A 12,924-nucleotide genomic window follows, 5' to 3' on the forward strand; every position below is an offset into this window, starting at 1 on the left:
AAAGGGGTCATAATTAAGAGTAACGTCAGGAAAATATCTCTGTACTGCATCAGGGCTAAGAAAAGATTGGTTAGCTCCAGTATCAATTAACAATTTAAGTGGAGGATTATGAATTTGAATATAAGGAAGCTGACGTTGCGTGTGTAGATTTAATTCTATTTTGGTTTTTCTAATTTTGGTGGATTCTGAAAATCCTGATCGTGTTCTGAACGTACGTCACACGTTTCATCAGAATTTTCAGGTGCGTCTGTCTGTTCGTAATGTACATAAGGTTCATATTCCGTACAGTAATATTCATTATTATAATAGTTATCCTCATAAGGATATAAATCGGTACAGTAATATTCTTCGTTATCTATATATTCATTATGATTCATCTCCCTAGTCTTAAAGTAATTACTCGGGGGTGGATTACCAAATTTTGACCAATCATGAGCGCGTGCAAAAGGTGTTGGTGGTAAAGTCTTTGTAACGTAATGGCTAACGCCACTCATAGGATGCGATTTCGGTTGCGCGGGATGTTTAGGCTGTAATCTGAACGTATTGCTCTGCGGGTTATAGTTAGGGGGTGCAGCGCGGAAAATTTGCATAGTACGAGTAGGACGTGCTGGTCCCTGTGGTTGATTAAAATTTCGATTAAAATTTGGTGGCTTAAATTGCGGTCTGAACGAATGTAAAGGCTGTAGTTTAGAAGAGATAGGTTCACTAAAATCATTATGTCTATAAAACGGTTCATTCGAGTACGGCATTCTAAAGGGTACGTGGGGTTTCCTATCAAAAGTTTCATTACGTTGTTGAAGGTATAAAGTGCTTTGTTCTTCATTCACGTATTCTAATGCTTTTTCAATGGTTGCGGGGCGCATGCAACGTATACGTGAGCCTAACGGATCTCGTAGGCCACGTAGGAAAGCCTGTAGTGTTAATTTTTGATACAGGTCCCTTTTTGCCTCACGAGTAGTAACGACTGTTTCATGTAATGCTATATACGTCATTATAGTACTAAAAAGATGTTGACATTTTTCGTAAAACTCTTGAGGAGAGCTACGACCTTGCGTTAATAAGGCTAAATCGTTATAAAGGGCGGTCTCATCTCTATGGTCAGAAAAGTTATTAACTAATACGCTTTTGATACCGTGCCAAGTAGTAGGTATACCGTTTGCATTAATAACTCGGGCTGCAGGCCCAGTGATTTTATTTAAAATACCATTACATAACGCGGCAGTTTTTAAAGTATTTCCGGGATCTTTTTCTATAAATTCCTCAGCCAATTGGTCACTTAAATGTATAAATCTTGTTAAAACGTTAACATTACCATCGAATTCTGGCAAAAGCCTAAGTGCATTAAAAATTTTATCCAAATCTGACATTTTAGATTAATTTCCTATACTTATAATATAAAATATATTAAATTTAATTTAATTTATTAACTTCGTTAAACTAATATAAAAAAATAATAATCTTTACCTAATTAATATATCTGAATTATGAAATGAATTAATTCGCAAAATTTGAAAATTAATTAATTCGTAATTAATTAATATTTAAACTTATTAATCTTTTATCAACCTAATATCTATATTTGAATTTTACAATTTGATTTTGTAAAATTCGAAAATTAATTCGCGATGAATTAATATTTTAAACCTACGCGCTACAGTTCCTCGGTTCCCGTGAATGGGTAATCTAGGAAAACTTACAAATCTAGGAATGGCAAGTCACTAAGAGAATTAGTGTACTTACAGGATTTTCATTTCGGCCTTTCTTGCAGTATCAATGTTCGGATACCCTTCGCGTTGCGGCGGCCAATAGATGTAGGTTCTTGGTCCCCGTCGTCGTCCCTCCGATGGAATGGCAATTCTCGATGCTTGTAGTTTCGCGTTCCGAGAGACGGCTCTCGAGGATCATCCTACCGACTGCGCCAATTATATCGACCGGCCCGCGAAGGCGCAAAAAAAACCGAAATTTACTTTAAATTATTTATTGTAAAAAAAATTACATAATAAATTACTCCTAACTTAATCTACGTCCCTCCCGTTCGATGTTAGAACTAAGAGTGCTCGTCCTCCTCGGCGGGGTAGCTGCAGCGTCGCGGTGGCGATGATTGCCGCAACACTCTCTGGAAGCGCAGGTGTGCGCGATGTCGCAATTCCTAACAGGTGCAGCTTCTTGGGTGGCCCCATGCATCCTCTAATCTTGTATGTAGGTACATAACATGGTAGTCAAGTTTGGGACTAATTTATTATGTTTAGTATGTTAGATGGAAAAGTAAACAAACAAAGGGATTACTAAAAATGATAAACACGATATTTATTAAAAGGTTTTCTCTATAACAGCTGATTGGCGACGTTTCCCGTTCTTAGGGAAGATTGTATGGTGGATATCTAGAGGTGGAAGCACAGACTAATAATAATATACTACGAAGTGGAAGGTAACAATACTATTAGTAGGTACCTACCTACTGAAATATTATTGTAGGAGTTTATCCTTTATTCCCTTTTAGACACTGTTATGAATATAATATTTTTTATGAGTTGAATTTATTGAATTCAGTTGTAAGGCTTAATCGCGTAATGTCTTATACATTAAAAAAAACAAACATTAGAAAATAAAGTAGCTTTTTACTAGTAAACAAATTAATGTTTCATAATCTATGAGCTTTTAAGTTCGGTCATTACTCAAGACAAAATATTTTTATAATATTGGTTGCCTATATAATATCTATTATCAATCTATTAAGGACATCCCTGATCTGTCCACTAGATTAACGAGACACACATTCAGTTCAACAACTAAATAAATAATACTTACATACATACAACGTAGACCGTTCACATCAATTCTCCAAATATGCAAATGTACATTCGTTGTCTATTTGTCCGTCTGTACGACTTTCGCTTGAGAAGTTTATTATAAAGTAAAATGGAATTATCGTCGGTGAAGTAATGTAATTGTGTCCGTTTATTTATATCACCGTATCGGGAATTGCAAGGTATCAGATTTTAGTACGACCTATGTTTATTTATGTTTAATAATAGTCAAATAAAACCTTCGCTATTGATCGTATAAATAGATTCTTATACAAAGAAGTATTGTAATAGCTAGATGTAATCTGTGCTAAATATAGATTACGGATAACGTTTAGCTTCCCGCCAAATTGGTCATAGACAAATAAATATGTTTAATAGGATTGTCTTTGATACAATCAAAATTGTAAATCCAAAAAAAGGAAACGATTTTTAATAATTTTACTATGATTTGAATTAAAGGTTTGACGTTGGCGACTTATTTGCGTATATATATATAGGTAAACTAGATTTCCGCCCGCGGCTTCGCCCGCGTTTGCAAAGGAAAACCCGTATAGTTCCCGTGGGATTTCCGGGATAAAAACTATCCTATGTGTTAATCAAAGTTACCCTCTATATGTGTGCTAAATTTCATTTTAATCGGTTCAGTAGTTTTTACGTGAAAGAGTAACAAACATCCATACATCCATACAAACTTTCGTTTTTATAATATTAGTAGGATGTTTGTTTAACAAAGTACAAGTAAGAAATGAAACGTTTATAAAACAGATTTAGTTGATAATCACTATTACATAAATGAAATCTGTTTAAATTATTGATACTTACTTCAATGCTGTCTTTTAAAATACATAATTGCATAAGATAAATTGAATTGGTATATTATTCCCTTTCAATGAGGCTCTTCAAATTAATTGCCCATTATTAGTTTAAAAAAAAATTGGGTATAATAGTCTTAACTTAATTTATAATAAATTTAACGCAACATATGTATAGAATAATCTTTATTACAAGACATTAAAATATAATTTATGCTTGAGCATTATTTTCTTCGACCATAAACAACACCTTGACAAGTTTTCTCCCGCCATTACCGTGACGTTCCATTTTACGGACATTCGCGTTGTCTTCACAGATTATAAATACGAATATAATTCCTTTTCGTGCATATGAGTATAGTGACCTCTGGCGTGGTGTAGCAGAACTAGCGCTAATTTGCCCTGCAGGATTCGCTGCGGGGGGTCCAACGTTTTGCATGATAAATACGGGCACCTCCGAGATGAAATTCTATTATTTATACAAAATTACTAGTTAAAGTCTGGGACTTGTTTACGACCAGACAGACTTCCTAATGGCGTAGGAGTCTAATTATTTATAAACAAGTATCTTACGTGTTAAGTGCAATGTTGGTGCTTTTATAATATTGTTAATGTACATTGTAGCCTATTCTAAGCCTAGATAATAATTCAAAAGACTTCCGATAAATAAATTGCCACCGCAATAAATCTGCGAAATAATATTAAACCGGCGGCCAATCGCTATATATCAAGGAATAGAGCCGATTGAAAACAACGTATTCGAAGCTAATGCTGAGTCGTGGCACAATTTGCGATACATTAGTACGACTTGCGGCAATTCTCTTATACATATTTATGAATGCGACGAACAATTTCTTTAGTTACCACACCGACTCGTTCGGATAACAAGGATCTTCATGATAGACCAATTTAAAGACAACTGTTCGAATTCCTCGCGGTAATATGTGTAAAGTCTATGCCGACCGGGCGACAGCTTTATCGAGCTATCTTTAGAAGTAGATAATAGAAACTCTTTGATCATTCTGCCCTAATAGCTCGGAGGCGCTTTCGCTCGTTATAAATCTAAAACTAAAATTGTAACACAACTGTACCGTTTAAACTGTATTAATAATTTTACTCAGCTCGCAAATTGGACGAGAAACTTGTCGCATAGCAGTAATGATTGACTTCACAGAAATAATTGATGAATTAGATCGATAACTAAAACTGGATTTCTTTTGTTTCAGAAGGATCTCACGGACGACTGTGTGTTCGATGAGTATATAGAGGAGAACAATTACAACACGTACTCGCGGATACGAGGCGACAAGAAGACGTTTCTGGCGCTCGACAACCGGGGCAAGGCGCGGCGGACGCAGATCCCGCTCAGCCGGCCGCTGGGCAACCTGTCCGGGTACGCGCTCACGCTGACCAAGCGCTGGGAGGGGCCCAAGCAGGCGCAGTGCCCGCCGCGCCGGCACCGCGGCAAGCTGAAGCGCCCGCCGCCCTTCCACAGGAACTGCCAGCGGCGGGTGCAGAAGCAGAACATGAGGAAGCGCAAGCACAAGAAAGCGAACGATCCGAAAAAGAAGCGGCACCCGAAAGCGCGGCGGAAACACGCGAACGGCACCACCTCGACGACCACGGAGGGCTGGGACGAGTCCACCATGTCGACGATGTCCACGACGGACGCGGAGTTTTTTCGGTCGGCGACCGCGCAAGAGGCGACCGGTCGCGCGTGAGCCGGTCGCTGCTCGCGGTCGGGGCCGCCGTGGCGCTCGCACACTAGCACCGTTCCACACTTACGCGCGAGAATCTCTTATCATTCCCACTCAACGCCCTTCCGAAGGAATGGCTCTTGATATTCGCACGCCGAATGAAACGGGCGACGCGCGCCCCAGACTCGTTAATCGTTACCCCTTGCGACTGCGGTCCGCTGATGTTTCACCGCGAAAGGACTATGTCTGTAATGTCCAGCGACCGCAGTCCGATTAGCATTTCCCAATTAAATACTCAACAATTCGTGACGTTGCATTTATTGTCGTCATCGTATGATATTACTCTACCAAAGCTACTGAAATTATCTATCTCAATTTATATTCCTAGTTCGCTTTAACGTAGTCGTATCGGATTCCAATCGTCTTAGTTATCATGAAATTATTAACATAGATGTTATCGATAACTTATGTAATGTCTAATGAATTCGTTTAAACGAGTCGAGATTGATGTTTGGTAATGTGGAACTGTGTTAGGGGAAGGACGATCCGTGTTCGCGGCAAATGGGCGGCGGCAGAGCGCGAGCTCGGCTGACCCGGCCCACTGTTCCTCTCGTCTATTCTAACCTTTCGACCGAATCCGGAATCACGCGTCTGTTTATTATTCGTATATCATCCGAATCGATTTCCTAAGCGTCTCTTATTTAATTAAGTCTAAGTGATCCGTTAATGGACGCTGTGCGGCCGTCGTATTCCGTTATACGCGGTTATCAGATCCGAATATCTCGAAGCCCGTCCCGTACGAACGACTCGAATATTGTCTATATTAATGTTATGGTTATAATTGGTGACGAGTCCATTAGTTGCGAACATGGATCGAAGAAATGTTTTTGTACTTAGACGGATGTGTTGGGTGTATTTTCATAAGAAATTGACTGAAAATATATGACTGAGTAATGTAGGTACCGTCGGTTTTGGAATAGGCTATGATAGTGTAAAGTGCGGCGGCGGCATGCTTCTGTTTAATTTAAGTTGCGATGGACGCGAAGCGATCGATTTTATTTATCCGTGACTCGATTCGAACGTTCGCCATTTCGCGCGCAAAATCGTTCGCTTCCGTCCGCCCAAAAAAATGAATTAGTGATAAAATTTAACGGCGACGAAGTGACTATTTGTAGTTAGTTATAAAACGTGTATGTAATTTGTAAATTATTTATTTTATTTTCCATAGAGAAAGTCGTATTTTGTTAACGTTTTAGTTGATGTTTTAATTATCTTGACCCCTTAGTTCCATCCGATGTAGATAATAGGATGACATACGCTTGTAATGTTAGTGAGCCAATTTTATGTGTATTATATTTATAACTCCGTTCTGTAACGATATGTTATTTGTATTGTTTGTATGGATGAATATTGTGAATGAATACATAGATATTATTACACGAATACATTCTGTATAGATCCCTCGCATTCGATTTATGTTCTTGGTATGTATGTATCATTAAAAAATTAGCGGACCGTTTCTATGAATGTTAATTCAAAATTCATACGATATACGTATACCTATTAATCGATTTGTAGTGCATAACAATAAGAATGGTCCGCTGATTATAAATATTCAAAAGTAATGAATATTCATAGTAACAAGCTTTATGATTGTACCTACATAAGTATGTAAGAAGGATGATATCAAGTTATTTATTATGTCTTGTTGTGGAAAATGAAAACGACGTAATGTACTATGTAAGCATTTAACCACATTTTATCAATACATCCTGAATCAACTCGTCATTCAATACATGTTTATAATCGATTTTAATAATCGATACGCTATAATTTTTTTGTAAATATCGTTCTTTTAGCCTAGAAACAGTATTGGTGCATCGTGAAACTTCTCGATTTAATAACTAGTTTTATAATTTTGTATCAAATAAACTTTGTCGTAAGACACTATTTTCATCATTCGATTACGTGGTTATTTGAAATTTGATTCCTTTTTCAGACGTATGGCAACACTATATAAATCTCATAGGCGTGCTCGAAAATATTCTTAAAAATTACCTATATTCTCTACGGTTTTAATAATCTATGGACAAGTTTAAAGAACAAAAAGTTTTCGAGTTTCGCGCGAATTTTCAAATCACGTACCGTCATAGTACCTACCTACCTTGTCAATGTAAAAATAAATGTTATTTTTGTTATTTATACACATGTGCCATAATACCCCTACTTTTAATAGTTTTATCTGTCAATAGTAATTTGTAATAATTGTCTATTATCTGATAAGGGATTTAACAGGAGTCGGTCAATATATGTATTATAATATTATAATACTCCTTAGAAGTTCCAAGAATCGTAATACATAGCATGGTAAATGAGCCGCAAGGAGTTGGGGCCATATAGTTGCAATTAGGTATTTAAAACGATTTAAAAAATATTTCGATCACGAAACACCGAGTATACAAAATTATTTTATGTAGTTAATAAAGACAGATTTTATACCATAAAAATATATTAATAAAAAAGTATACTGTTAACATTTCAATATTCTTTAGGACAGTAAAGTCCTTACAGTTTATTAAAGTAATTTATCAATTTGCAACATATGGTCAAGATAGAAGGGGTAAAGAATTGGATATAGTAGTGAAAAATGTATCGAATGCTTAGCTTGTACCCACCAATTTATGGCTCCTAACCCTGTTTCTCGAAGTTCGAGATACCGGGTAAAACTTGGGTCAAACAGTATTACTTAATTAATTTCGATACCTTTACAATTTTACATTAATATACCGGTATTCGTGATGCAAATTGACTCTATGTGCTTAATCGAAGTGAATTGCTCGAATATTCAACATAAAACAGAACAAAAATCCTCGAAGGACCATTTTTCCGAAAATTCGATCGAATTCAGTGTACATACAATATAACTAGCAATAATAGGTTTAAAATGTACTCATAAGGAATAATAATTATGAACACTTCATTCGATCCGATTATTGTAGAAGTGATATTTTATACAAATATTCGAGCAAACCTTTATTATCGATATAGCATAATGTCGATTAATCGAATCGATTATCAATTCATCAGAATTAAAAAAAAAAAATATTGCACGACTGGCGGCATACATTTATATAAAAACAATTTATTACTTCATGTTGAGTCGTGCGATAGAAAATCCTGAGGTTTCGGCTCACAATAACAAAATTTGCCACAATATGTAGACTTACCAAAAGAATGATCGAAACTTTAGACAATAACTTTTTACAGCCTCTTATACCGAGAATAAATAAAATGATTCTTTGAATATTGTACGATGTTTTATTTTGAAACCTATTTAGTTTATAAGTACACCTTTATAAAATCTATATAATATTATATTACCTATATAAATATTGCAATTAAGTATGTAGGTATAAGAAAAAATAGTAGAGATAGGAAAAAGAAATGGTATCTTAATCTCATCTAATCGTATTGTTTCACCGATCGATTTTCTTAAGTAATTTTGCTTACTCTGAATGAACAAGGTACCTACACTAAAATCAAGACCAAAAATATATGTATAACATTGTAGTCCGGTTATATTGAGAACATACACATATAATATAAATTATAATACTAGCTGTTCCCCGCGGTTTCACCTGCATTGCTCCGCTCCTGTTAGTTTTAGTGTGATGATATATAGCCTATAGCCTTCCTCGATACATGGGCTATCTAACACCGAAAGAATTTTTCAAATCGGACCAGCAGTTCCCGAGATTAGCGCGTTCAAACAAACAAACAATAAACTAAAGTTCAAAGTCCAAAAAATCCAAAAAACAAACTCTTCAGCTTTATAATATTAGTATAGATATATTTTTAAACAGAAATATAATTAGATATTGAAGAGGGAAACGACTCAAGCGTTTTCTATGTTAAGTAGGTAGGTAGGTAGTAGAACTGTAGTAGAATAATGAAAGTGAGATTCTTACTACATTACATATCACTGTGAGATTCACGATCTTTCTATACAAGTTAAATATGCTGATTTGCACTTTAAATCTTTCTGGTTATTGCTAATGTTTAAATAATAAGGAGATCCATGTTATTATTCAAATTAATTCACATTCGTAGAGCCCTTAGCAGTTATAAATCTTCATTGCAACATGGTGTTAGGTATGCCTAATTAGTTACGTACAAGTTGAATATCATATCATATTTGTAAATTAATGGTATCGAGACATTCGCCTCATGTACATAAGTAAATGTACATAATGCCTTTTTCTACATACTCTTTGCAAACCTAGGTATCCGTAATAAACGGTATGTTTATAAAATGAAAACTAAAAATGAAAGAACTCATCATATTCAACTTACTATATCATACTTATAAACTTTAAAGCAAAGATTTTGAATTTCAATAAGTTGCTGACATAATAGAATTTTATTAAGTAAATATGTTACAGGAAATGTATGTAATCCGTCATTGTATACAATTCCTAGGAAATGTATACAATTCCTAAAATCGTACGGAAATGTGTGAAATAAATTATTTTATACACATTTCCTAGGAAATCTATACATTTCCTAAATAGCTATCGGAAATGTAAAACATTTAAGATATTGATATGTCGCAGGCAAGGGTTGGACTAAAGCAAAGGGGGCGCAGGACTTAAAAATTTTTTGATGGAGTTGGTGTCAATATAACACCTATTTATTATTGTTTTATCGTAAAGATTACGCTTATATAAGTATGTTTTATAGGAACAACTTTTCTCTAAAATCAAAAATAGCCGAGATATTCGCCCTCAAAGTTAGGTTTGGTTTAGGTTAGGTTAGCCGTTAGGTTAGGTTAGGTTAGGTTTGTTAAAAAAAAACTACACAGAAATAGGAGCCCCGCGAAGCGGGGCTCCGTCGACGATGATCGAACGATCGAAGATAATACTATGAACATAATATTATTACAATTTTACGATATGACTGCATGTTACCCGATTGTATCAATAAGAGCTATAATAAAAAAAAAATAACAACGTGTTTTATTACAGAAAGCATTTACTTTACACATTTCCTAATACGATATAGGAATTGTATACAATTCCTAGGAAGATTATACATTTCCTAGGATATGCATGCATTAAATAGTTTTTTAAACAATATTTTATACATTTCCTAAATGGTATCGGAATTGTACACATTTCCTAGGAATTGTATACAATTCCTTGATTTCATACATTTCCGGTAACATATACACATATAAATCTGAATTTTCATATTCAATCTGAGCGCAAGAAATTCCAATATAATCTGTATTGCAAAAATGATAGTTCTGTTCTGTCAGTGTCACTCGCTACTTTTTGACAGCAGCTATCGATGACATTAACTGCGTCTTTACTCGATGCTATATTCGATCGACGCCATTTTGTCTCAAGTGAATTAAAATAATTCCTCGATTCGATACGTGTACAGAATCGGTTTCGGCTTAACATCAGATATTCGACGGCGAATTGATTGATAATCGGGAATCGATAAATTATGAAGAAAACATCGTCCCTTGTATGGCGATTTTTCGATCGCTTGGAGGAGAATAAAAGATGTGTAGCTGTGGTGTGTAAATTATGTGATTCCCAATACAAATACTTTGGGAATACAACGAATTTGCGGACGCATTTAGTGAATAAACATCCTATACAATGGGAATTAGGGCAGAATGGAACATTGGAAGATAACTATCGAGTGGATGACGATGAAGATACAAATACATCGAGATCTACTCCACGTAGGAAGAGATACACAAAAAACTACAAGAATGATAACGTACGTTATTCCATATCAGTTAATAAGAACCCAGATAGCATGGGCGAGGAGGGTGGCATACCTGTTATAAAAGTACGCAATGTGTTTATGTAATTAGCATGTAGGTGTAGGTTAATGTTTTTTATCATAACTGTTGTATCGATTAGGTATAAATGATAGTGATGACCAATCGATAAGATCGATATCCAGTCCTGTCATAGCGTAAAATCGATATGGTTTTGTTATGATTTGATTAGCATTACAATCCATTGGATTAAATTCAATCATCATTTTAAACTTAAATAAAAAAAATTAAGTATGAATTTGGATTGATAGATAAATTTGACAATGGTCTTAATATAGAAAACAAGGAATCATTAAACAGTTTGTAAACAAACTAAAATGTAAGTTACTACTTACTATGTTTTACGTTTATTAGCTAATTATCTATCCATACTAATATTATAAATGTGAATGTAACTCTGTCTGTCTGTCTGTTACTCAATCACACCTTAACAACTGAACCAATTTGCATGAAATTTGGTATAGAGATATTTTGATACCTGTGAAAGGACATAGGCTATTTTTTACCCCGGGACATGGGATAGGTTTAATTCCGGAACGGAACGAGAACTATCCAGTTTTTTCTTTGACTGCGCGGGCAATGACGCGGGTGGAGAGATAGTTATCTATAATATGATGTGAATTTTCAATATTCCAAATAACCTACCTATGACAAATTTCTAATACCTATTTTAATTTCTCATATTATAATATTATTATATAGCATTCAGATTTATAACTTAATAATCACTATGAGTTTATTTTAATAAGATATTTTCTAATATGACTTTGTTTTGCACGGTGAAAACAGAGGTTTTAAACAATATTCAAATTTTATATTATTTTGTTTTCGGTATGCACTTATTCTTGATATTTATTATTTTTATTATGATTTAAACACTGTATTCTCGTCAATTTCTAAATATTAACAAATAATTTAACTGTCTTATATTTCAGGTAGATGTACTAGAAAATGAAACGGACACAGATCAGCATGACGACGAAGCAACGATAAACCTCGTGAAACAGATGGAAAACCGAGGTTCCGATGAAGAATGGTTAAACGATGAAGTATTTGAAACTGTAGAAGCGTACCAGCCACCGAAAAAGAAAATGAAGTATAGAACCATCAAACGCGAGGTCACAACACCCCCTTGCTCAACTAACTACCAACGGACTCCCAAAGTTTCCAAACAAATTATAATCGACAATCGGAAAGACGAATATAGCGTTTTCGGTGAATATGTGAGCAATAAATTGAGGAAACTCAAAAATAATCAAACTAGAAGCAATATTCAGCAATTAATTACAACTATACTGTGGCAAGCGGAGTATGGTGTATATGATAGTATGGAGACCGTTAAAAGGGTGATTCTACACTCTGTTCAAGATATGGATGTACAGACGGAACAAGTTATCGTACATGAGATTAACGAAACCAGTGGTGTGCAAGATCCGATTTTGGATCAGTAATTTTAATACCAAAGAAATGTGATTTAAGTATAGTGATTTAAGCTTATTGGTTGTATATTTAAATAAAGGTAAAGAGTTTGATATAAACAGTGTTTCTTCTTTCTTTTTTTATATGGCAAGGATATTAGCCACGCTGTTTTTCTTTGTGGGCCTAAATTTTAAAATAAGAATGATTTTTCTATTGCTTTTTATTCTTACATTTGGACCAAATGATTGACTTTTTCTTGAACTAGAGAAGTTTTAATGAATTACTTCAATCTCATAACCTTAATTTGTTTTAAAAATAAGTCAATCTGAATA

The 12,924-nt window shown here is 34.8% G+C and overlaps 2 protein-coding genes across 8 annotated transcripts in view; both read left to right on the forward strand.

The window, feature by feature from the left end:
- Positions 1 to 8,625, forward strand: part of LOC123701022 (fibroblast growth factor 22) — a 178,247-nt gene extending 169,622 nt beyond the window's left edge. For 5 of the 6 annotated variants that reach the window (XM_045648433.1, XM_045648431.1, XM_045648430.1 and 2 more), the window contains exon 5: positions 4,846 to 8,625. In XM_045648433.1, coding sequence (XP_045504389.1) covers positions 4,846 to 5,340 — 495 coding nt within the window. In that variant the 3' untranslated portion in view covers positions 5,341 to 8,625. The remainder of the gene's footprint in view (positions 1 to 4,845) is intronic. The other variant, XM_045648434.1, reaches the window with a different exon arrangement.
- Positions 8,626 to 10,675: 2,050 nt separating this feature from the next.
- LOC123700923 lies at positions 10,676 to 12,711 on the forward strand. 2 transcript variants are annotated; one of them, XM_045648296.1, is made up of 2 exons: positions 10,676 to 11,181; positions 12,109 to 12,711. In XM_045648296.1, exons 1-2 carry the CDS (start codon positions 10,828 to 10,830, stop codon positions 12,622 to 12,624), a joined length of 870 nt encoding a protein of 289 aa, XP_045504252.1. In that variant the 5' UTR covers positions 10,676 to 10,827; the 3' UTR covers positions 12,625 to 12,711. The 2 variants fall into 2 exon arrangements, with proteins under 2 accessions (XP_045504252.1, XP_045504254.1); XM_045648298.1 differs by having other exon boundaries at positions 10,676 to 11,109.
- Positions 12,712 to 12,924: the final 213 nt, after the last annotated feature.

This window comes from Colias croceus, chromosome 20 (assembly GCF_905220415.1).
Source record: "Colias croceus chromosome 20, ilColCroc2.1".
In the NCBI taxonomy this organism is placed as follows: Eukaryota; Metazoa; Arthropoda; class Insecta; order Lepidoptera; family Pieridae; genus Colias; species Colias croceus.